The sequence below is a fragment of the Saccostrea echinata genome, unplaced genomic scaffold (genome assembly GCF_033153115.1).
Source record: "Saccostrea echinata isolate AGI-Se365-2 ecotype Australia unplaced genomic scaffold, CSIRO_AGI_Sech_v1 ptg000054l, whole genome shotgun sequence".
In the NCBI taxonomy this organism is placed as follows: Eukaryota; Metazoa; Mollusca; class Bivalvia; order Ostreida; family Ostreidae; genus Saccostrea; species Saccostrea echinata.
In genome coordinates this window covers 61414661-61440047 of record NW_026889803.1, presented here as the reverse complement: position 1 = coordinate 61440047, position 25387 = coordinate 61414661, and the positions used below count along the sequence as shown (strand labels likewise).

Sequence of the window (25387 nt, the reverse complement as noted above, 5' to 3'; positions counted from 1 at the left end):
TCCTCATATATTGTAGATTCAAGTTTCTTCAAATCATGACCCCTGGGGTTAGGGTGGGGCCACAATGGGGGATCAAAGTTTTACATAGGAATATATAGGGAAAAACTTTAAAAATCTTCTTCTCAAGAACAGCAAAGCCTTGTTTAGTCATATTGATATGGAAGCATCCTCAGATAGTGTAGATTTAAGTTTGTTCAAATCATGACCCCTCAGGTTAGGGTGGGGTCATAATGGGTGATCAAAGTTTTACATAGGAATATAAAGGAAAAAATCTTTGTCTCAAGAACAGCAAAGCCATGTTTAGTCAACATGGGGGGTCAAAGTTTTACATAGGCATATATAGGAACAAACTTTAAAAATCTTCTTCTCAAGAACAGAAAAATACTTGTTTAGTCATATTGATATGTAAGCATCCTTAGGTAGTATAGATAAAAAAAATTTTCAAATCATGACCCCTGGGGGTAGGGTGGGGCCACAATTGGGGATCAAAGTTTTACATAGAATATAGGAAAAAACTTTAAAAATCTTCTTCTTATGAACAGCAAAGCCATGTTTAGTCATATTGAAATGGAAACATTCTCAGGTATTGTAGATTCAAGTTTGTTCAAATCATGACCCCTGGGGGTAGGGTGGGGTCATAATGGGTGATCTAAGTTTTACATAGGAATATAAAGGAAAAAATCTTTGTCTCAAGAACAGCAAAGCCATGTTTAGTCATATTGATATGGAATCATCATCGGGTTGAGTAGATTAAATTTTGTTCCACTGATTACCTCTGGGGGCAGGGAGGGAACACAGTGGGGTATCAAATTTTTACAAAGGAATATATAGGAAAAAATCTTTAAAAATCTTCTACACAAGAACAGCAAAGCCATTTGTTATATTGATATGGAAGCATCCTCAGATAGTTTAAAATTCAAGCCCTGCCTCCCTCTCCCCCTCTTTTAAACTTTTCAATACTGAATTGATTTGTGCTTTTTCCTAGCCATTGTGTTCAGGTGAGCGATGTGGCCCATGGGCCTCTTGTTTAGCTCTTCTGAGCCAAAGGCTCAAAGAGCTAATGCTATGGCCATTTGTGCGATGTGTGGTGTGCGTAAACTTTTTAGATTATGGGCCATAACTCAAGAACCCCTTGGCCAACTATTGTCAAATTTGTCACAGGGTATCCTTTGTCCAAGGGCTCCCTTTTATACTAAAACTAGGGTTGTGACCCTTAAATGAGGGGAGATAATTAGGAAAATAGAAACAAAAGTACTGGTTGCTAAAAAATCTTCTTCTCAAGAACCACTGGGCAGATTATCACCAAACTTACACAAAAGGATGAGGATATGTTTTAGATTAAAAATTGTTCAAGGCATCACCCTGGGGCAAAGGGCGTGGTCTCAAGGTCACTTCAAAGTTGACCAAAAATTACATTTTATTAAAATGTTGATATTTTGCTTACTATAAGGACTAGGATCATCAAATCTTGTCAGTTGATGCATCTAAGGATCTCATATCATGTCGACTCAAAAGTAGGTCAGGGTGACCTACTTTTTAAATTTTGCAGCCATTCTTTTTCAAAATGATTTAGAGGCATATTTTGAACAATTTAAGGCCTATGATCATCAAACTTTGTCAGTTGATGTATCTTGGATCCTCAAAGTACGTCAACTAAAAAGTAGGTCACCTTACCTACTTTTTGAACTTGATGGCTAATCTTTTTCAAAACAATTAAGGTCATTAATTTGAATACTGAGAGGTTTAGAATCATTAAATCTTGTAAGATGATGCATCCTGGGGCCATAAAACATTTTTATTAAAAAGTAGGTCACAGTGACCTACTTTTTGAACTTTGCAGGCATTCGATTTCAAAGTGTTTTAGAGGCATAATTTGGACATTTTAAGGCCTATGATCATAAAACTTTGTAAGTTGATGCATCTTGGGTCATCGCAGTAGGTCGACTGAAAAGTAGGTCACCATGACCTACTTTTAATTTATATGACTTTAATTAAATATTTCAGGTACTAATTAGCTTAGAATCATCAAACTTTGTCAGTTGATGCATCTTGGGTCTTTGGAGTAGGTCGACTGAAAAGCAGGTCACCATGACCTACTTTTGAAAATTTATGGCTTTAATTAAATATTTCGGGTATTAATTGGCTTAGAATCATCAATCTTTGTCAGTTGATGCATCTTGGGTCCGCAGAGTTAGTCAACTGAAAAGGAGGTCACTGTGACCTATTTTGATGGCTTTATTTAAATATATCAGGTACTTATTGGTTTAGAATCATCAATCTTTGTCAGTTGATGCATCTTGGGTCCTCAAATTATGTCATCTGAAAAGTAGGTCACTGTGACCTACTTTTGAAATTTTATGGTTATAATTTAAAATGTAAGGTATTAATTAGCTTAGAATCATCAAACTTAGTTAATGCATCTTGGGTCTTCAGAGAATGACAAGTGATAAGTAATTCACCATGACCAACTCTCAGGTACTAATTGGCTTAGAATCATCTTGGGTTCTCAGAGTGTGAATTGGAATTTCAAGGGTTTATCTAAATATACAGGATACTTACAGGCTTCAAATAGAAATGATAGGTTGTACAGTTTATCAGAAGAGCGATTCAAGGCCCTTTGGCCTCTTGTTTTAAAGTATTTTATCCTACATATTTCGAATCCTTGGATATCTCTCAGTTTTTTCTCGGTCCCATTGAATTTGAGATAATGAGGTTTGACTGTATATGTACAGTAGTTGGCCATAATTTAGTTCCCAAAATGGCAGCTGATGTTTCCGTGAATGATATTTTGTCTCTTAGTTTCCTAGTACACATTGAAAAATCTTACCTTTCTGCATCCGGATTAAGACCAATATTGATTTTAGTTTTAAATTTATTTTCCTAATTCTATTTCCATTTTGTTTGTTGATAATTGTCTGCTAAAAAAATGGGTCGCCATGGAAAAGATTTGATACTGGAGGTGAGAAAAATCATTGTAAGTTTATCTGAGAAAGGCTTTTTTGGCCATAAAATCTCAAAAATCACTAGAGTTAATCCGAGGACTGTAAAAAATTTTAAAATGAGTGAAAGAAAGGGGAAATGAAGAAAACCTTTCAAGAACTGGCAGGCGGAGAAAAACTGACACTATAGAGCCAATCGTCTACTTTTTTGGATGGTACAGAACAACAAAAGGCAGACCTTGGAAGACCTCACAAAAAATTTTAACTGTTACAATAAATCTGATGAAAATATTTCTTCAAGGACTGTAAGAAGAAAATTGTTTGAAAATAATTATAAAAGATATGTTGTTTCTAAGAAAATCATGATAAGGAGTGAAAACAGATCACGGGGAACCAGTTTTTGTAGACAGAAATTTGTTGGACAGTTGAAAATAACTGGTCTAAAGTAATTTTTAGTGACAAAATAAAAGTGGTAATTGGAGAAGACAAAAAAATTTATGTGTGGAGAAATCTAATGAACATTTAATGGGAGAATGCACAGGAATGTTTAAGGACAGAGAGAAACTAGGTACAATTTCTGCTATGTTCTGGGGCTGTATCATCTATAATAATGGTGTCGGAACAATAATACTTATTAATGGAAACATGAATTCCAATATTTATATTGAAACTTTAGGTAGATATTTGTGGCCAGTTGTAACAAAAAACTTTGGAAACCATCCTTGGATATTTCAAGAAGATAATGCTCCTTGCCATATATCAAGACAACGTAATGCCTGAAAAGCAGACAATAATATTCCCATTTTACCTTGGCCTGCACAAAGCCCAGATAAGAACATAACAGAAAATGTAAGGAGAGTTTTGAAAATCTGCATCAAACACCGCATAGATGAAATTAACCACAAGTCAGATCTTGAAAGAGTAGTGACTGAAATCTGAGGCCTGTTCAACAGAGCGAATGTTCACGAGCGCTCGCGAACATTTCTGTTGGAGGGATAAGGAATTTTGACAAGCGCTCATGAACGTTAGCTCTGTTGAACACGCCTCTGGGCATCACTTCCTTTACATTATATAAAATGCCTGTATCAAAGTATTCCTAAGAAAATCAGATCCGTAATCAAAGCAAAAGGATATATAACGAAATTCTAGTAATTTAAGGTAAGTGCGTGTTGTTGTTTGCATGCTATGTAAGTTTACATTACAACAGGCTAGCCCAACATTTAATGGCAGCCATTACGGGAACTAAATTATGGCCAATTACTGTATATGTATGTGAGGGAAAGAAATAGAAATATGACTCCTGTACATGTTACCATTATGGGTTTAAGGCTCATTCTTGTTTGATTTTAACATATTTTGTCTCATTCTAGGTGATGATGAAAACATCCCCTTTCAACCAGTAAGTATCTCTAATGCTATAGGAATTCTATGCATAAATGAAAGATGACAGTGCAGTAAATTTTATTTAGTTTGATGTCTGAAAACTTATAATTAGGTCCCCATAGGAATTTGCAGCCGCCTTATAATAATCTAGCTGTCTCCATTTGTCTGTCCTTCCACAAATTTTCTGTTTTTTTCCTAAATACTTTTATATATATATATATACGAGGGGCATTTCAAAAGTTCTGGCAACTGGTATATAAAATTTTAACTACGTTATGGATTAAAATGACTGATACCACTGTAAAGCTTAGGCAAATATGCATTAATTTAGTAGTGACATCATTTTACATTCAAAATGACGTATAGGTTTGCTAAAATGACGTCATAATTAGTAATACTCCGTATACCGGGCATAAAATTGACTGATAAGGAGAACAATTTTTTTGTTGAGCAAAGAGCGTATTGCAAAATTCGCTCATTGCTTGGCTTTACGGTAACAGAAATAAAAGCCGATTTAGATGCAGTATAAAGAGAGCATGCTCTTTCATATCGAGCAATAGCAAGATGGGTAGTTCAATTTAAAGAGGGTAGAAAATCAATTGAAGATGACCCCCATTCGGGGCGTCCAGTTTGTGCATATGGCGAAAAAGAAATCGTTGCTGTTCAAAATATGATAGCTGATGATGCTAGAAATACAGTTGAGTAAATGGCAGACTTAAGTCAAGATCTCAGTAAATGAAAGGTGCCTACAGATTTCTCAAATTTGAGAAATAAATTCCTTTAATGATGCTTTATAACTTTAGCTTGGTCAAATAAGGTGTTTCGGGGCATTATTTGTAGATGAACAAGGTGAAAAATCATATTTTAAACTGTCATTTTCAATGAAAAATTAAGAAAACCAGACATGAATACGGGAGTTTTTTCCATATCAGACAAAGGAAATGTATCCAGATTGCCTACAGTCTCTTAGAAAACGATAATTTGTATGTTCTTGGCCTCTTCTTTAAAATAATATTAAATTGATTATAGGTATCGGGATTACTTTTCACATGATTTCAAATTTAATTCCATGAAAATATTTTATTTTCTACATAATTCTATTAGAGCCGTAAAGTACGGGAAAAATAAAGTAAAAATTGATTATGACGTCATAATGGATCTAGCACCAAAAATGTAGTCTAAAGTCATTTACTAGATCTTGACCTTAACTAACATTAATTCGTCAGCAGTTTTTCATATTTTAAAGGAAAACTTAAAGCTTAGGAAAGTCTGTGCTAGATGGGTGCTGCATCTTCTCTTGGAAGAGCAAAAGCACATCCGGGTAGAAATGGCTTCACAGTTACTAACAATTTAAGAAGATTGTGACCAAAGGTGAATAAATGAGATTGTAACTGGTGATGAAACATGGATATATTTTTTTGAACCGGAAACTAAGCTCAATAATAAAGTTTGGATCAGTGAAAATGATACAAGGCCTCAAATTGCACGCAGAAACCGGTATGTCCGGAGAGTAATATACGCCTTATTTTTTTATTCTAAAGGCCCTGTTGCTCAAGTTCCGGTTCCAGAACACAGCCGTGTTACTGGTCAATTTTTTGCAGAGAATATCTTGTCTCTGGTTGTAGAGCACTATAAAACGACCTGACCAACAACCAGTACTAGAGGAATAAAGTTCCTCCATGACAACGCACCTGCCCATAGATCAAAGGTAGTAACCAAATATTTAAAGGAAAATAGTATTGCCGTTTTACCACATCCACCCTACAGTCCCAACCCAGCTCCATGCGATTTTTGGTTGAATGCCGTTTTCAAGGAAGCCCTTCGAGGACGGCGATTTGAAAGTCGTCATGCAGTCGGAAGTGCCGTATTCCAGTGTATGAAGCATATACCGAAAGAGGACTATAGGGCAGCATTTTCCACATGGATTTCAAGACTGAAAAAGTGTGTCCAGGTCAACGGAGACTATTTTGAGGGATTGATATAATTTAATTTATGATAACGACGCTCATTAATTTACTGCACACCAGTTGCCAGAACTTTTGAAATGCCCCTCGTATATAAAGCACAAAGAAATTCACTTTTATCTTTTATTAGGAATTCACTTTTATCTTTATATTAGGATACCCACTAATCCGCCCCAACCCGGGGTTTAACTCTCGACCAGTAGAATCCGTCTCCTAGCAGTACAGCTTTATAAAGCATGTTTAAAACAACTCTTAAACTAACATAACTGCCCTAAGTGAAGAAATATTAATATTATAAACAGTGATTCATTTTGATGTGCGTCCTGCGTAAATTACGCACAAATTTTGCCCAGGACGCATTATTTCAATAAATGTGCATCCCAATGGACGCAATAAATTTATAGAAGGACGTACTATTTTAAATTATTTCGGTATAATCTGATTCAAAACTTGACTGATTACATCATATCCACGTGCTAAACGATATGCATGAACGATTTTAACAGGTAGGTCTACAAGGTTGCCAACAACTGGTCAGATTTCACAACTCAAGTTAAAAGCAATTGTCAGAAAATATTTGAAAGTTAGATAGCATAGTTCGATTATCACTGATTATGTCTATACAGTGGAACGTTTCTGAAGCGAATACTATACATTTGTACCTTCGTATTTAAGCTGTTACCTGTATCATTGTTTTTTTTTCTTTTCGTTTTTTCCTTACAAGCTAAGAAGTATAAAATTTAATCATTTTTATTTCTGACTATTTGTCATTTCTTCTTAATTTTTTTTTTTTTACCTCTTTCTGCTTCTGTGCATTTTATGACTGATACAATGTGTGAGATCGTATGTACGATCTAAAAATAGAACCAAAGAGCATAGTGGACAATATATTATTTTTATGACACAAAATCATGTACTCTTACTTGGACAATTGATAGTAAAAGTATAAATCACTCACAGCTACAATAAAACATTTGCACTTTCGTGCAATACACTTTTTTTTTATTTCACCAGAATTTCCTCTGTAACATCTAATATACGGTCCCCTTGGATTTGGACGCATTGATTTTGGCAGGGGACTCATTGTTGTCATTAAGAGGGGTCCTTTGGACCCATGATAACCATTTTCAAAATGAATCACTGTATAAATAATAGATATAAAAATAAAAGTGAATTTCTTTTTGCTTTCTATATTAATATTTCTTTACTTAGGGCAGTTGTGTTTTAAAATTAATTCAGTACAATGTGTATTGGTAATGATCCTCAAATAAAATCTAATGTCCAAATAACTGTATCTCACTTCCATTCTCAATGACCGTGTAATGTAGGACAGTGCTGTGAGAATTCCATTTGCATTGAAAGCAAGTTTTATGACTTGCCTAGATGGCCGAGTGGTCTAACGCGCTGTTCCTGTACTACTAGGAGACAGATTCAGTAAGTCGAGAATTCAACCCCGGGTTGGGGCAGAAGTGGATATCCTAATAAAAGTGAATTTCTTTCTGCTTTGTATATTAATATTTCTTCACTTAGACCAGTTATGTTAAAACATAGATAAAGGTTTTATTAAAATTATTGTGCTTGGGGCAAGTTTGGAACCTTAAAGGTTCTAAGATTTAGGGGGAAAATATTTCAAATATTTCTTTCATTAAAAAGAAGGTATAGCTACATGTAATAAGGAAACTTACTTAGTTTTTGGAAGTATCCTTCTTGATTGAAATTTATTCAGAGTGAATAATAGAAATTTAAAATATGTAGTTGTGTCAATGAAAGCAATTAAATTTCATAAGATTAAGATTACTTTTTATTTTATTCAGAAAACTGCAGTTTGGTGTGTATTGCACAAAGGCAGATGGATGTTTTTGCCATTCCAGTGCAGTGAGGAGTTAAATGATGCAGCTAAAAAGAGAAAGACGTTAGTAAAAATTGAAGGTGGTGTTACAAATAATGAACAATCTTACGAGTATGACTTGGGCAGAAAAAAGCGGAAATTAATCAAGCAGGATAGTCAACAGAAAAGTGAAGATATCATGTTCATAGAAGGTATCATCTCATATTTTTGATTTTGAGTTTTTGCATATATATCTCAACAATTTACATAACTATGATAACAATTTTAAGTAAAGAGATGATGTGCCCTTCCATGAGGAAATGCATGTAGTTCATTAGGACATATCGGTTAAATTGAGAGGGGGGTTAATCTATTCTTAACTACTGGGTAAACACAAACATAATTAATGTATGTAAAGGATTTATCAAATTCAGAAATATCTTTGAAAAAAAATCTTTGGACATCTAAGAAAGTCATGAAGTCACAGAAAGTGTGCAGAAAAGGAAGATAAATGTTATCAAGTAATAGGGACAACACTTGGGGGTCCAATGTAGTGGAACCAATGTAAAAGATTCTTAGAACAATATGGCTTTATTTAATTGTCTACTTATTTGACTTTTTTACAAGTAGATTGAATATGTGTTATTATGTGTTTCAGCTTAGTTTTAATATTGGTAAAGGGTTTGATTTTAGAACTATTTCTCATTTCAATCAAAATTATGCATATGAATGTTAGTGTCAGAGTATCAGCTGGGCCTCCTTTTCAATAGTCAGGCTTTTAAATTTGATTTACAACTAATTGTAGCAAAGAAAAAGGAAGACTTGGATGTTAAAGAAAAGGACAAGTCAAAACTAATGGTATTTTTTTTATTTAATTATTGAATGTATTTAATATAATAAATCATTTGAATTTACAATTGCCTGTGTATGTATAACTTTATAATTTTAAAATATGTAACTAATTTCATTGTGTATATTTGTCAGATAACTTTATTTGTTTATTGCTTTAACTTAGTACTTTATACACAAAATGACAAAATGGTAGGGTTTAGATTTATTAAGATGAACAATGAAAATATAATCTAAAGACAACATACACAGCAAAGTTACAGTACAACACAAATTCAATCAATAAAAATATTTACAAAACTTTGGCATCTTGGGGGCTTCTCTCTCTGAATCAAGAAAGCATTCTAAATAACCTGGGGGAGTCCAAGCAGGGTATTGGTTGGTATCCCAGAACCTGGGGGGGGGGGGGGGGGGGCAGCAAATTGCAAGTTTAATTACCTCGGGGAACCAGGTAGGCAATCATAGATATCAACTCAATGTAAATAATGGGTGCATGTACTTCATTCAACCTGGGGGGGAGCCCAACAGGTTACAATTTGTTAAGTTTCATTTGATGTATAAAAGCCTGGTAAGAGCACAGCAGGCATTATGTGTGTGAGTACACAAATTGTAATTTTAATGATTAAGCTTTGATAATCATGTTGCTTTATTTGATTTTTGGGGGTGAAAAATTCCAAATATGGGAATTTTAATGCCTGAATTAAATGATTTTAGCCTTGGTTAAATGAGTGAGAGTCCCCTAAGAAAATAAATGCCAAAGTGTTACATTGGATAAGTAACAAACATAGGTACAGATACACATGGAACTGGTAATAACTTTATACAAACTAAGATTTTTTTCCATAACACATCTTTAAGCACTCTTTCATCAGTTCTTATGTATTGAACATAACAATTTGACAACCAAGGCCCTAGAATCAGTCTATAAGATGGTCCTCTATACCAGCTTCAGCAGCAGAAATGGCAGCACCTATCCAAAAGGAATGACCACAATATTTAGTGTCATCTTAACCTAAAACTGCCATTAAATGTCTTATATAAGATATAAATTGATTTCTTGACAAAGGTGATCCATCAGTATCAACAAACAAAGGTGAATTTGTTTAAGCACCTCGTGAGATTCGTAATTGGCGGTAACATTGCATAACATCTACAGGTTTAGTATGTTCATTGTTAAAAACATGTATTGAGACACCTTGATAAAAATGGTCAGTTTTTATGCCCCCACCATAAAATGGCTGGGACATGTAGTGTTACCCTGTTCCATCATTCTGTCATTCCATAATCATTCACTTTCCGTTCATTATCTCTGCAAAAATTGCACACATCCAACTCAAATTTGACTATGGATAAGTCTTAGGAATACATGTGGGTCAAGTTCGAATTTGGTCATCGTCCGATTATTTTTGACAGAGTTATCCCACATGAACTTAAGTTTGTTTTGTTTGTTTGTTGTTTAACATCCCTCTCAAGAATTTTTCACTCATATGGAGACGCCACCACTTGCCGGTGGAGGGCTACAAATTTTTACCTATACTCGGCACTCAGGGCCATTGAGCAGTGAGGGATCTTTTTCATGCCAGCACCTACTGCGACACAGGACCTCGGTTTATACGGTCTCATCCGAAGGACCAGGCTACACCTCCCGCAGTGGGATTCGAACCCGCGATGTAAGGATCACCTCCTTACTCTAGGGCAGATGCTCTAACCACTGCGCCACGTGGGCGACCACTTGAACTTTAGAAAAAATAAGAAATTTTCAGTTTCCACTCTCTAAATTTTGTAGGGATGTATGAATAAGGTTGAAATTGCATATGCAGGTATTTTACCAGAATATACAGGTCAAGTTCGAGTTGGGTCAAGTTCTAATGATTTTTTACAGAGTTATCCCTCTTGAACTTAGAAAAATAGAAAATTTTAAGTTTCCACTCTCTAAATTTTGTAGGGATGTATGTTTAAGGTTGAAATTGCATATTCAGGTATTTTACCAGAAAATACAGATCAAATTCGAATTTGGTCATGCTCTGATGATTTTTGACAGAGTTATCCCTCTTGAAATTAGAAAAAAATCAGAAATTTTCATTTTCCACCCTCTAACTTTTATAGGGATTTATGTTTAAGGTTGAAATTGCATATTCAGGTATTTTACCAGAAAATACAGGTCAAGTTCGAATTTGGTCATGGTCCAATGATTTTTGAGTTATCCCTCGTGAACTTTGAAAAAATAAGAAATTTTTAGTTTCCGCTCTCTAACTTTTGTAATGATGTACGTATAAGGAGTAATTGTCAAATGATGATGAAGTTCTCAAACTGTTGTGGAAAATGATATTAAATATGATACAAATGAACAGCCAGGACATACAACATGACACAAAAAATTGAAGTGACCCAATAGACTAAGTAATTGTTGTTTGGTATATGTCTTTTTTTTTCCAGAAATGAAACTAGTGTCTCAAGTATTCTCTGCAGTTTGTCATGAAGTCTTGCTTCCATCTTATTACTATCTAACACTATACCTTAATATTTTAAGCACTGTGAAGGGCCAAAATTTTTGTGAACAGCTACAGGTATTCCCAGCATTTGAAACAAGGTTGTTAATGTTTTCATGGTAATTTCTGCTAGAAACTCTGGAGGGTCTACTGTCAGGAAGTCATCAAGGAGATGTAGGATATAGTTAATGCCATATTTATTTTGTGCAATCCAACAAAGAATTGTAGAAAGTGTGTCAAATACCAGTCTTGTAAAGGAGTAGTATTGATTATCCCATTTTATGCCATGAAATTGCTAAAGGGTATGGTGTATTGGTATGAGTTTAAAAGCATCTGAAATGTCTACTTTACACATCCAACTGTTTTTGCCAGCTTTCTAATTAAGTCTATGGCATGCTCAATTGCTACATATGACAAGGAAAATTCAGTTTCGTCAAAGAGAGTTAAGATGCGTGATGATCTTCATTGTGTGGAGCAGATAAATCATCGAATATTCCCCTTCTGCAACTCCTATTGGGTTTACTCTATATATGTTAAAAGGCATTGATAAGTATGAACCTGAAATGAAACCCTTTTCAAGCTCTGTTTGGATTAATTGGGAAGTAATGTCAGGTTGATTTCAAGTTGACAACAAATTTTTGCATTCATAAGTTTCTGTGGGTAATGTTTTAAATCCTGTGTCAAGCTATTCAATAAATAATCCACAGTATGTTTTTCTGGGTGGTTAAGAAGGAGTTTCTCAAAAAATTCTATGTCAACTGGAGTTGAAATGGTTATACTATTCACTGGTTTCACACGTTGGTGACACTTTCCCACAGGGGCTACTTTGTTTTTAGCTCACCTGAGCTGAAAGCTCAAGTGAGCTTTTCTGATCACCTGTTGTCCGGCGTCCATCCGTCTGTCTGTCCGTCTGTCTGTCTGTCTGTGCGTCTGTAAACTTTTCACATTTTCAACTTCTTCTCAAGAACCATTGAGCCAATTTTAACCAAAGTTGGTACAGAGCATCCTTAGGTGAAGGGGAGTTTAAATTGTTAAAATGAAGGGCCAACCCCCTTACAAGGGGAGATAATCAAGGAAAGATAAAAATTGGGTGGGGTCATTAAAAAATCTTCTTCTCAAGAACAACTGGGCCAGAAAAATTGAAACTTATGTGGAAGCATCCTTGGGTAGTGTAGATTCTGAATTGTTCAAATCATGGCCCCTGGGGGTAGGGCGGGGCCACAATAGGGAATCAAAGTTTTACATTGAAATATATAGGCAAAATCTTTGAAAATCTTCTTCTCAAGAACCACTGAGCCAGAAAAGCTGAAACTTATGTGGAAGCATCCTTGGGTAGTGTAGATTTTAAATTGTTCAAAGCATGGCCCCTTGGGGTAGGGCGGGGCCACAATAGGGAATCAAAGTTTTACATTGAGATATGTAGGCAAAATCTTTAAAAATCTTCTTCTCAAGAACCACTGAGCAAGAAAAGCTGAAACTTATGTGGAAGCATCCTTGGGTAGTGTAGATTCTAAATTCTTCAATTCATGGCCCCCGGGGGTAGGGCATGGCCGCAATAAATATTACAAAGGGGAGGTCTTGTGAAGAACAGCAGGGCCAAAGTAGCTCAGGTGAGCGCTGTGGCCCATGGGCCTCTTGTTTGAATTGCACAGAGATTGTGGATTCCCTGCTTGTTTGCAAGATTTGCATACATGCAAGTTAATTGTTTCATCTTTTGTGATTGCATCCCATGTCATTGTAATTGATACATATTTCTAAACCATCTTTGTTTCTGCCATAGCTATCATAAACACTCATGTTTGAATATTGATGATAAGTCTGTGAGAAGTGGTATGGCTTGGTACCTGTCTCTAGGTTTTGATGGCAGAAAGGAGCAGTATGACTGACATTGCTTCAGAGATGCAAGTGATTGACTTTTCTTTAGCAAAGATATTGCAGAAAAAAGTGTTATTACGGACTGACCAGTCAATTGGTATGTTCTGTTACTTAAGGTAAGCAGCTGCCCTAGCACTGAACTGTTTAATGATATTCATAAAATGCAGAGCATTGGTATCAGCTGGCCATGTCTATAATGTCAGGCTCATACAAGTCTTGCTCTTGCCTGGGACTAGGGAAAGCTTCACACATTAATTGTGCTTTTGTAGATACCAAGTTCCTGGATAAACTCTGTTATAGTTAAAGTCTTATTCAATATAGGGTCTTTTTCTCCTTGTCAACTTTGTCTACTTCGGGCCTAGTGTAGTAAAGTATCAGAATGGTAGCAAGGTTGACATCCTTACCTTCAGTAATTTGCTTCCACAGATTTGGTGATATGGTTTCTACGTATGGTAATGATTCAGCAGATTATCCGTAGGTGTTTCTGACTCCCAGTGTTTTTGTAGAAGTTTGGTCAGCCCATGCTGTTGACAGAGTGTAATTCTCCATTTCTATCCTCTCCCAAGGAGTTCCGCATACCACGGGAGTAGCATCAGCTCAAGCTTTCAAATTTTAAACCCCTGACTGATGTTGTTCCGCGATCCCAGCAGCCGCTGGTATTGTCGGTTGTGGTCTTGACATGTTGTTAACTCTTTCTGTTAGAGAAATCATGCTGCTCTGGAGATTCTGAATTGTTGTAGTTAGGTCCCTTACCATGCCAAATAGCTCTGTCCTAACATCTTGGCTAGGTGCAGGTGTCATGTGACTTCTGTCAAATTTCTTGACTCGTCATTTGTCTTTTGTTTGTTTAACTGCATCTAGTATTTTGTGGCAATGTTAAACCTTTCAACCTCGATTCCTCTCAAAGTTTATTTTAAACCCTTCTATCTGGATTCATAATTCTAAAGTAATCTAATAAATGAAGATCATCCATGATTTCCAGCAATTTTTCCCTAGCTTTAGGATTATTAACTGAGTTATAATTTTTTGTGTCTAGCTCAGGATTCAAAGCAAGATTGAAGTCTCCTAAGAGTATATAATATTCATTATCAAGTTCCAAAAACATATCACGAACATATTCATAAAACCCAGGGCTATCAGTGTTTGGACCATATATATTTATGAGAGTAATCCTATTATCTTCTATATCTAAATCTAAAGCAATTAAATTTCCCTCATTGTCTCTCCTTTCTTGGTGCACTTTGAATTCAAAGTTATTATTAAAGAATATAGATACTCCTCTTGCATTGGATTTAAAGGAATTAAAAAAACATTTATACCCCCACATAGCTTCAACAAATGGTTCTGAATCAGGAATAAAATGGGTATCCTGAAAACATATAATAGAATATCCTTTTGACCAATAAAAATTTAAAACATCTTGGCGTTTTGACAGCGTCGCTAAACCCTGACAATTTATAGATACAATTTTTATAGAATCAGCCATTTTCAAAAGTAAAAATAAGTATATCTATCAGAAGAAGCTGTTTAGACAATAAATTGCATTGTAAGCCACCACTTACCAACAGGAAATACATACTGGACCCATTAATAAATTTATTGACAACTGAAAAGACTATCACTCCCTCCCACGCACCTTCCACACCACATGTAAACAAAGTCACACATAACATTGATCCCGAACCGTGAGTCCCGATCCCGATGCCAAAAGCACGAGCACAATAAAAGACTGTTTGCTCCGCATTTTAACTTTATTACTGATGTCTAAGTTTTGCACTCACATTGTCCAAAATATCAAATTTATGTCTGTTGCCGTCATTATCAAGGGCGAACACTTTGCCGTTAAAATACCATGCCGAATGTATCCTTGGATCTTCATTCAGGTCGCGTATTAACTTTGAGTTCATCGCTGTTATATGGTCGTACATAATAAATCGTTTCTTCAGTTCTTCCTGTGACCGATTCTTGATTACCCTGATTTTTGTCTCCGTGTCGCGGAATTTAGCGATTACTGGTCTAGGGCCCTCCCGAACTCCACTTGGAACTCTATGTATCGCCAAAATATCCGTTGGTGCCAACTCAATATTTACAGTTTCTTTGAGTATTTTGCATAAATCATCTCGAAGATTTTCGTTCTGTTTCTCTTCCCATTTCATAAATTTTATGTTGTTTTTCTGAGAGTATTGTTGATTCTGATTCGCTAGAGTTAAAGCACTCTCTGCCATACAGTGACTTCGTTTTAAACGGGTTTATACATGGCATAAAAAGACACCCCTAAAACAAGGTTGTTTAGATTATATTTTGATTTCTGAAAGTTTGTCCAATTCCGTGGAAACTTACTGGATTAAACCTGGTTACAGATCAGACCACTCAATTGTTATTTTAGAATTAAAATTTAATTCTTTTAAAAGGGGACGCAGACTTTGGAAATTCAATAATAGTCTACTTTCTGACAGTGAATATGTACAAATGGTGAAAGAAACTATTAATAAAACTTGTAAACAATATGCAAAAGGGGACACCAATAATACTAGAATTGAAGATAATGTTGATGATAGCTTATTTCTGGAAGTTTTACTCATGGAGATTAGGGGTGTTACTATTTCATATTCTTCTTATAAGAAAAAAGAAAGAGAAAAACAAGAAAAGTTACTTTTAGAAGAGATAGGTAAATTAGAGTCTGAAGAAAAAATTGATTTGCACCTAATAGAACAAAAAAGATTGATATTAGAAAACATTAGGAAAGAAAAAATGGAAGGCCATGTTGTAAGATCAAGAGCTAGATGGGTCGAGGAAGGGGAGAAACCCACAAGGTATTTTTGCAACTTGGAAAAGCGTAATTATTTAAATAAAACTATTAAAAAACTGGAACTTGAGGAAAACTGTAATATATATGACCAAGCAAGAATACTTAATGAAGTAAAAATTTTCTACCAAAACCTTTATGCAAATAAGGACTCTGAACTCCTAGACTTAGACCTTGAAAATATTATTAAAAATCATGACATTCCAAAATTAGATAAATACACTTCAGAATCAATAGAAAAAAAAATATCTGAAGATGAAATCTTTGAAGTTTTAAAAAATATGAAAAACAATAAATCCCCAGGAAGTGATGGTTATACAGTTGAATTTTTAAAATTTTTTTGGAGAGATCTGAAACAAATTATATGTCAGTCAATAAATTGTATCTTCGTCAAAAAGGAGCTCCCTATTTCTCAGCGATTGGGAATTATTTCATGTTTGCCAAAGGGAGACAAACCTAGACAATTTTTAAGAAACTGGCGACCCATTACACTATTGAATGTTGTTTACAAATTAATCTCAGGTTGTCTAAGTTTGCGAATTAAATCCACATTAGACTATCTTATTTCAGATACTCAGTCAGGATTTTTAAAAGGAAGATACATCGGAGAAAATACAAGATTCATTTATGATTTAATGGAATATACTGACCGTAAAAATATACCTGGATTACTAGTGTTAATTGATTTTGAAAAGGCATTTGACTCAATTTCTTGGACCTTTATTTATAAAGTATTAAAATTTTTTGGCTTTGGTGAATATATAATTGAATGGATTAAGATTCTAAACACAAAATTTAAGGCTTCAGTGTTACAAAGTGGGTTTTTATCTGATCAGATTGACATTGAGAGAGGATGTAGACAAGGGGACCCTGTCGCACCATATTTGTTTCTTCTTTGTGCTGAAATTCTTGCAATCTTAATTAAGCAAAATAAAAATATAAAGGGTATCTCGATAAGTGACAAGGAACATAAAATAAGTCAGTACGCTGATGATACATCTCTTGCTCTTGATGGTTCACCTAAATCTTTGCTGCCTTGGATACCTTAGATTTTTTCTCAAAAATATCTGGTTTAAAAGTAAACAGCTCTAAAACAAAAATAATATGGATAGGCTCAAAAAAGTTTTCAAGTCAGGTTTTTCATCATTCTAGATGGAAACTCGACTGGGGGTCCACAACTTTTAACTTATTAGGTATCAACTTTTTAGTTGACTTACAAAAAATTACAAATTTAAATTATGGCATACAGATTCCAAAAATAAAAAGCATGCTACAACATTGGAAAAGAAGAATTCTAACACCAATTGGTCGAGTTACTGTGGTAAAATCTTTAATTATTCCAAAAATTAATCATTTGTTCATATCACTCCCTACTCCAGAAGGGGAGATAATCTCATCATTATGCAAAGATATTTTTGAATTTATTTGGAATGCAAAATGCGATAAAATTAAACGTACAGTTTTAATTCAAGATGATCAGCAGGGGGGATTAAAAATGGTGGAAATTAGCAATTTTATTATAGCTTTGAAATGTTCTTGGCTGAAAAGGCTAATAGTAGGTAATAAACCTTGGGTAGATATTTTTGAAGCTATAAATGGAACAGATTTTGTTTATAAATTACTTGATTTTGGTGATGCATTTATCTCTGAATGTGTAATCCCCCAAAACAACTGTTTTTGGCAAGATGTTTTTAAGTCTATGCTTCATGTTATTAAATCTTTTGATAGTAAATTCTACATGGAAAATTTTCCTAACATCCCAGTGTGGTACAATACAAATATTAGGGTTGGTACAAAAACACTGTTTATAAAAAGTTGGTATGAAAAGGGTGTGAAACTTATTGGTGATTTTTTAGATGAGGAAGGAAATTTTCTACCACATGTCATTTTTCAGCAAAAATTTGGTATTCAAGTATCCATCATGCAATATAACAGTGTAATGAGTGCAATATCAAAATATATGAAATCTTTTGTAAACAAAGGTTTATCTAGAAGATCTTCTACTCCATATATTCCATTGTATTATAAATCTTTTCTTTTGCAAAATAGATGTACTAAAACTATATACAGACAGTTAAATGCAAATACTATTATTCCTACTTCTGTACGGAAATGGAATTTAGAGTTCAGCCATTATGGTGTAGAGGTTTGTGTTCAGGATGTTTTTAATGTTTGTTTTAAGACTACCAAAGACTCTTCAATCCAATGGTTACAATATAGAATTCTCCATAGAATTTTACCTGTTAATTATTACTTGAAAAAAATCAATGCTGTATCATCTGATAGCTGTTCCTTTTGTAAACATCAAGTTGAGACAATTCAACATATTTTTATTAATTGTGAAAAGGTATCCCCACTTTGGAGTGATCTTAGCATGCATATTTATCAAATAACTTCAAAAAGAATTGGTTTTAATGTAATTAACATTTTATTAGGAGAACTTCCATTGTCTAAAGGTAATAGAGTTGTAAATTTTCTGATCATGTATACAAAACAATATATTTTTTCTTGTCTAAAAAAAGGCAAACTACCAAACTTCCTGGAACTTCTCTTTCACTTGTACAATAAATATAGGGTTGAAAAATGTATTGCAAGCCAGAATTTGGAAATGCAAAAGTTTAATAATACCTGGCAAAATTGGAAATGTTTATTTGACAATGTTTAATAAGTTATAATCTCTTACGATATGCAAGACTTTTTAAATTTTTTTTTTTTGTATCTTTATATTGAATTGTTGAAGTATTTTTTTTTTTCCCTATCATTTTGTTAGATATAAGAACAAGTATGCTTCCACATACCAAAATGAATATGTGTGAGTGAGAAAGTGAGAGCGAATGGTGTGTAAAAAAGAAAAAGAATTAAGTAATGCAGTATGTTTGTATTAAGATGAAAAAATAAAAATTAAAAAAAAAAAAAAAAAAAAAAGTTTATTTTAAACTGTCCAGTTTAGGCCTATTGCAATTCTTGATTGGCAGCATTTCAAAGTTTATTCACAGTCAAGGATAAATCAAAAAGATCATGAAAGGCCCAAAAAGAAAATCTAATAAAAATGGCTTAAGGTAAAAAGTGGAGTGGAGTGAAGTGGAGTGGAGTCATGGAATGAAGTCTGTATTGTAACAGGACAGAGAGTTTGAAAACATTTATCTTACACACAATCTCTCCCCTGCAGTGTTATTTTGGATTTGTATAAAAAGAACTATTGATTGATTGATTGTTTATTGTTTAATGCTGAGTCAGGAATATTTCACAGAATGATTGATTGATTGATTGTTTATTGTTTAATGCTGAGTCGGGAATATTTCAGCCATGTTTCGGCGGATGTAAAAAGAATGAAACGAGAAACAAATGAAATCCATGAAGCTAAAAAACTAATAACCTGTAAATGTCACACAGAAATCACCTAAAATGTTTTTTAATAACAAAGACTAGGTGATACATTAACAACATCTAAACTAGACTCAGACATATGACCCTGCACTCCTATCCAAAACATACAACCCTAGTAAAAGGCGTTGATAGTTATAATATCAAACAGATAAATAACAAACAACTGCACTGAGAAATTGATCACAATTGAATGATAAAGGTACATAATTATTTTCAGTTACCAGTTAATATTTCTGTCCCCCGCTTTCTCGAAAGTGAGGGGACATTAAATCTCATTCCTCTGTCAGTCTGTCCATCTGTCAGTCTGTCACAAAAACTTTAACATTGGTCATAACTTTTGAATGAGAAGAGATAGGGCTTTCATATTTCACATGTACATTACCTGTGACAAGACCTTTCCAAATATACTATGGTTTTTGACCCCCTGACCTTGACCTTGAAGTTTGATCTTTTTTTCAAAAATTTTACCTTTACAACTTTTGATTGAGAAGAGATAGGGCTTTCATATTTATGTTCCCCAAACGGAGTTCAATCAAAAGTTGTACAAAGGTAAAATTTGGTGCTAGGGCTTTCATATTTCACTTGACAAGTGTATTTCTTGTGAGAAGGCCTTTCCTTGGGCACCATTAATTTTGACCATTTGACCTTGACCTTGATGTTTGACTTACTTTCAAAAAAACTTTCTCATATCTTTTCAGTGGTTGCTGCTAGGGCTTTCACATTTCACAGGTATATTGCTCGGTACAAGTCCTTACTTTGGGTACCAGCATATTTGATTTGCATTTGAGAAAGTTTAACCTTTGCTATAAGTTGCCATACAGGGGCATCAGTGTTTCACAAACACATCTTTTTCTTATTTGTTCTCCAGACTTTTTTGTCCGCTAGTGTTCTCAGAAACTGCTCATCCAAATGAGTTAAAGCCTTTTTAGGGTTAATAGGCATGTTGTGTAGATGTGGGCGCATATGCAACACGTAAAATGACTAGGGATGTCAACGAATATTCGATTATTCGAATATTCATTCGATGAGTTGATATTCGAATAAGAATTTATGATTCGAATATTCGTTTTTTCCAGATTTCACAAAAAAGAGATAACTATGATTAATTTCGAGGACAACAAAATGAAACCCTTCTTTGTAAATCTAAAAGATGTGAAGAGTTTACTTGACAAAATAAATTCATTGATCATTGAATTAATTAGTCTGTATTATCGTAAAGGTACCTCAATTTCAGAATAAATTGCTTTAATTACTTGATTATCTCGGTTGTACATATTCCATATTCTAAAAATCATTTTCGGGAAAATAGTTAATTAACTACGAAAATTGTCCTTGGAAGTGTTTGTTTGCGTTTTGAAAACATTGAATCAAGGATTATAATTATTACAACTCTGATTGGGTATATAATTGTAATTAATTACATACATTTAAATCTGAACAGTATATGACAATCTTGCCCTTGATAAGACAATCAGTTCATCGTTTAGGGCTTCAAGACATAATTTGTAGAATTATATTTGGGATGTTTACCTGTACACTCAAATCAATATATTTATTTCAAACATCGATGAATAGCAAATATAAAATTCTTTACTGTACACCCACAAAATTCTACATCCAATATTTCTTCCAAATCTGTCATGAGGGTAACATGACGCATATGTAAAATGAACTAAATCTTATCGAATATTCAAATATATTCGAATACTTTCATTGAATATTCGAATATGAATTACTGACAAAATTGACATCCCTAAAAAATGACCAATATAATTGATATAGCTGTAACTTTTTTGTTTTTTGATGATATGCTTTGAAACTCATAATATAAGGATATACATGTATTAGTAGTGTAGACATGATGACATGGTCAAATTAGCATGAACTCACGCGCATGCACATGCTCTTTGCTCTGATTGGCTGAAACAAAAATCTTAATAACTTTCTTGTTTTTTGACAAAATACTTTGAAATTTAAAACATAGTCATACATTAGGATGTCCTACAATATGATATATAAAATTTTTCATGAAATCACATGCATGCACATGCGCTGCACTCTCATTGGCTTAAACTTTAAATGGCTATAACTCTCTTGGTTTTCAACAAAGCAGGATGAGATTTTGAACACAGGTAGACATTATGGATTCCTACAGAAAGGTATGGACAATATGCACATGTATGCACGTGCACGCGTGTGCAATGCGTAAAATTACAAATACACTTGATTTAGCATATTTTTAAATACCTTTTGATGAAATGCTTTGATATTAAATTTTAGTATAATATATAAATAGTGTAGATAAAATGATGTGGTCATTACTCACATGCATGCACGTGCGCGTGCGTGCAATGCCAAAATGACCAATATACTTGATTTAGCCGTAACTTTTATACTTTTTGATTAAATGCTTTAATACTCGGTATATTAAAATATATTAATAGTGTAGACAAGATTACATAGTCATCATGTGTATGCTTGCACGTGCGCGGGCTTGCAATGCTAAAATGACAAATATACTTGATATAGCGGTAACTTTAATAGCTTTTTAATGAGAGACATTGATACTCAGAATATTAAGATGTATCAATGCATACACAGGATGATATGGTCATTCTGCACATGCATTCACATGCCCGCGGGTGCAATGCTAAAATTTGCAATATACTTGGTATACTTCGGGGAAAACGTTTTTAAAGTCTAGAATACAGAGAGTTTGCCTTATTTAATGAAGCTGACAGGGAACAAGGCACTAAAAGGGAGTTGGGGAGCATTTGGGGAACATCTGTAACGGTCCCTGTTACAATTATAACTAGTTGACGTGCATTACCTGTGACAAGACCTTTCCAAATATACTATGATTTTTGACCCCTTGGCCTTGAAGTTGCATGTAAATACTTTTCAAAAATTTTAGCTTTACTTTAAATTGGTCATAAGTTTTGAATGAGAAAAGATAGGGCTTTCATATAACATGTGTACATTACCTGTGACAAGACCTTTCCAAATATACTATGGTTTTTGACCCCGTGACATTGACCTACTTTTCAAAAATTTTATCATTGCTTATAACTTTTGATTGAGAAAACATAGGGTTTTCATATTTATCATGTGCATTATCTGTGACAAGATGTTTCCAAGCATGCTACTTTTGGGGCCCAATATGCTCCCCCATCCATCTTGTAACAACGATAGCCGCATTGATGATATGATTGTCTTGCATGTATCTAAAGAGGCGTCAGCCCGCCCCATGTTCGCCATCGTCAGGATAATTTTCAATCACTTTTTCATTACCTCAAAATCTGTAAACTAAGATTCTGCTGTCTACCCTGGCGACATAGGGGTCAGTACAGGCCTTCTTGTAGAAATTTTGGACACTTCGCAGAGTTCACCTCAGTTCCAATTGCGAAAAATTCAGATCCATCTTTTTGCACCGGTTCTATGCTTTTTGTAACAATGTCATCCGATTTTTGAGTTTCAGCCGAAGTGGCTTTGTAAAACATTTGCACTGGTGAGGAGCAGAACTTCCTCGCTACATTTGGAGCCGTTTGGCATGATGAGGCTATTTTTTGACATATTCACAGTAATGATTTGTTTTTTGAAAGACTCTGATTAGTCAGTAAGTTTATTTCTGGCAGAAACGATGGACAAAGGTTGTTGGGGGGCAGTGTAAAATGACAAGGGAACCTTTGCTATTTTTAGCTCACCTCAACAAAGTTGGGGGAGGTTATGTAATACCCTCAGCGTCAGAGTCGGTGTTGGCATCGGCGTCCCAGGTTAAGGTTTTTGGAGCAGTTTTCTTTTCAAGTACTTCTATGGCCTATATTAGTCAGAGATGCATGGAGGATGTTTATAGTGTGTTTCATTGTACCAGTCAAGGTTTCAGATGCTGCAATTTCAGCTAAAGAATGACCAGGCTAATGTTTTTGGAGCAGGTTAAAGTTTTTGGAGCAGGTCTCATTTCCAAGTAACTACAAGCCCTATATTGACCAAACTTGCGTGGATGATACATCTAAGGATGCACACTACTGAACTTGCTTTGGATGCTGGATCTGACCTACATTTTCCAGATGAGTGACAAGGTAAAAGTTTTTGGAGTAGATCTCATTTCCAAGTAACTATAAGCCCTATATAAACCAAACTTGCATGGATGATGCATCTAAGGTTGCACACTACTGAACTTGCTTCGGATGCTGGATCTGACCTACATTTTCCAGATGAGTGACTAGGTTAAAGGTTTTGGAGTAGATCTCATTTCCAAGTAACTATAAGCCCTATATTGACCAAACTTGCATGGATGATACATCTAAGGATGCACACTACTGGACTTGTGTCGGATGCTGGATCTCGCATATGTTTTTCAGATGAGTGACCTGGTTAAAGTTTTTGGAGCAGATCTCATTTCCAAGTAACTATAAGCCCTATATTGACCAAACTTGCATGGATGATACATCTAAGGATGCACACTACTGGACTTGCTTCGGATGCTGGATCTGACCTACATTTTCCAGATGAGTAACCAGGTTAAAGTTTTTGGAGCAGATGTCATTTCCAAGTAACTATAAGCCCTATATGAACCAAACTTGCATGGATGAAGCATCAAGGGATGAACAGTCTTAAACTTGCTTTGGATGCTGGATTTGACTTACATTTTCTGGACGAATGACTAGTTTTAAGTTTACAGATAAGTCTATTCCCAAGTAACTGCAAGCCCTATCAGACAAAAATTGCATAAATGTTGCATCTAGGGATGCACACTCCAAGATTATTAGTTTAGTGTGGGACTTTGCCTTACTTAAAGACAACATTCGTTGAGGTGAGCTCTGTAATCTGTAATCTCTGATTACCTATGTTTTAATTTTCTGGACACTGAGAATTTCATCTTTTTTCTTACCATCCATCAACTTGGCCGTAATGGACACTGGCCGATCAGTGTATTGAGGGCGAACTCCATCTCTATGAATTCTAACGAATTTGACGTCTACCCCTAGTGTTTGTTTAAAATTTTCTGGCATAATAGAAGCTAGATCTTCATCAGGGGTGTATTTATAGTAATGTATTAAAATACTGTCACGCATAGACTTAGCATGCAAATCAGTGATTTCATTGTCCATTACAGACATTTTTCTATCAATCCTGATAAAGTGTAGAAATCTCATCATCGTTGCACTCAGCTTGTTCACAAACATAGTTGAGTTGTGCATTTATGTTGTGTTAATCGACGTCATGGTCATCAATGTTGTTTTTCAAATTGTCAACAGAGCATGACCTAGCTACACTGTCCTTTTCAATGTTTGAGGAGGCATCTAACGGAATCTGGTCGTTGCCAATGACCGGTTCTGGAAGGCTTTCACTCTGTCAAGAGTTGGTCTTAACAGACATGATGATAGCCTTGTCTGTCCCATGTAGTGAACGCTTGTCAGAGGTTTTCTGTGTATTATTTGATTTTCCTCTCATTTTCATTTTAAAGGTTTTTCAATGCACCAAACACACTTTAGAATGTCTCCTAAATACCTATGAACGTATGTTGTCAAAAATTCAGGTATACGGAATACTTATAATCCTAACAAAAAACACCAAAAAACTGACCAAAAACTGGACAGAATTTTTAATCGACCATCTCCAGTTGATGTCACCTGATCTCTCTATATTGAAGAATTATTTAGTCAAGATAAATTTGACAATATTTTTGGCCTGAAAATCACATATTTTGATCAATATCTCAAAATTTAATCAATGGCCTCATCTTTTTCTTTCATTATTTTAAACTACATGATACTTCCTACCGATCAGCACTAAAGTCATAAAAAGCTTGAAACAAGAAAATATTTTATTACCTATTTAGATTTTTAATACCCCAAATATGATTC

General features: G+C 34.6%; 2 protein-coding genes and 1 pseudogene across 2 annotated transcripts in view; 1 reads left to right on the top strand and 2 right to left on the bottom strand.

The window, feature by feature from the left end:
- The window catches only part of LOC133171525 (NADH dehydrogenase [ubiquinone] 1 beta subcomplex subunit 5, mitochondrial-like), a 317834-nt gene extending 312543 nt beyond the window's left edge, over positions 1–5291 (bottom strand). The window contains exon 1 of the mRNA XM_061306287.1: positions 5282–5291. The gene's annotated coding sequence lies outside the window, so the exon portion shown is untranslated. The remainder of the gene's footprint in view (positions 1–5281) is intronic.
- Positions 1–25387, top strand: part of LOC133171516 (uncharacterized) — a 118331-nt gene that overhangs the window by 76983 nt on the left and 15961 nt on the right. The window contains exons 4-6 of the mRNA XM_061306278.1: positions 4310–4338; positions 8101–8326; positions 8920–8972. Of these exons, the coding sequence (XP_061162262.1) occupies positions 4310–4338; positions 8101–8326; positions 8920–8972 (308 nt within the window). The remainder of the gene's footprint in view (positions 1–4309; positions 4339–8100; positions 8327–8919; positions 8973–25387) is intronic.
- On the bottom strand, positions 22663–24706 carry LOC133172084 (uncharacterized; annotated as a pseudogene).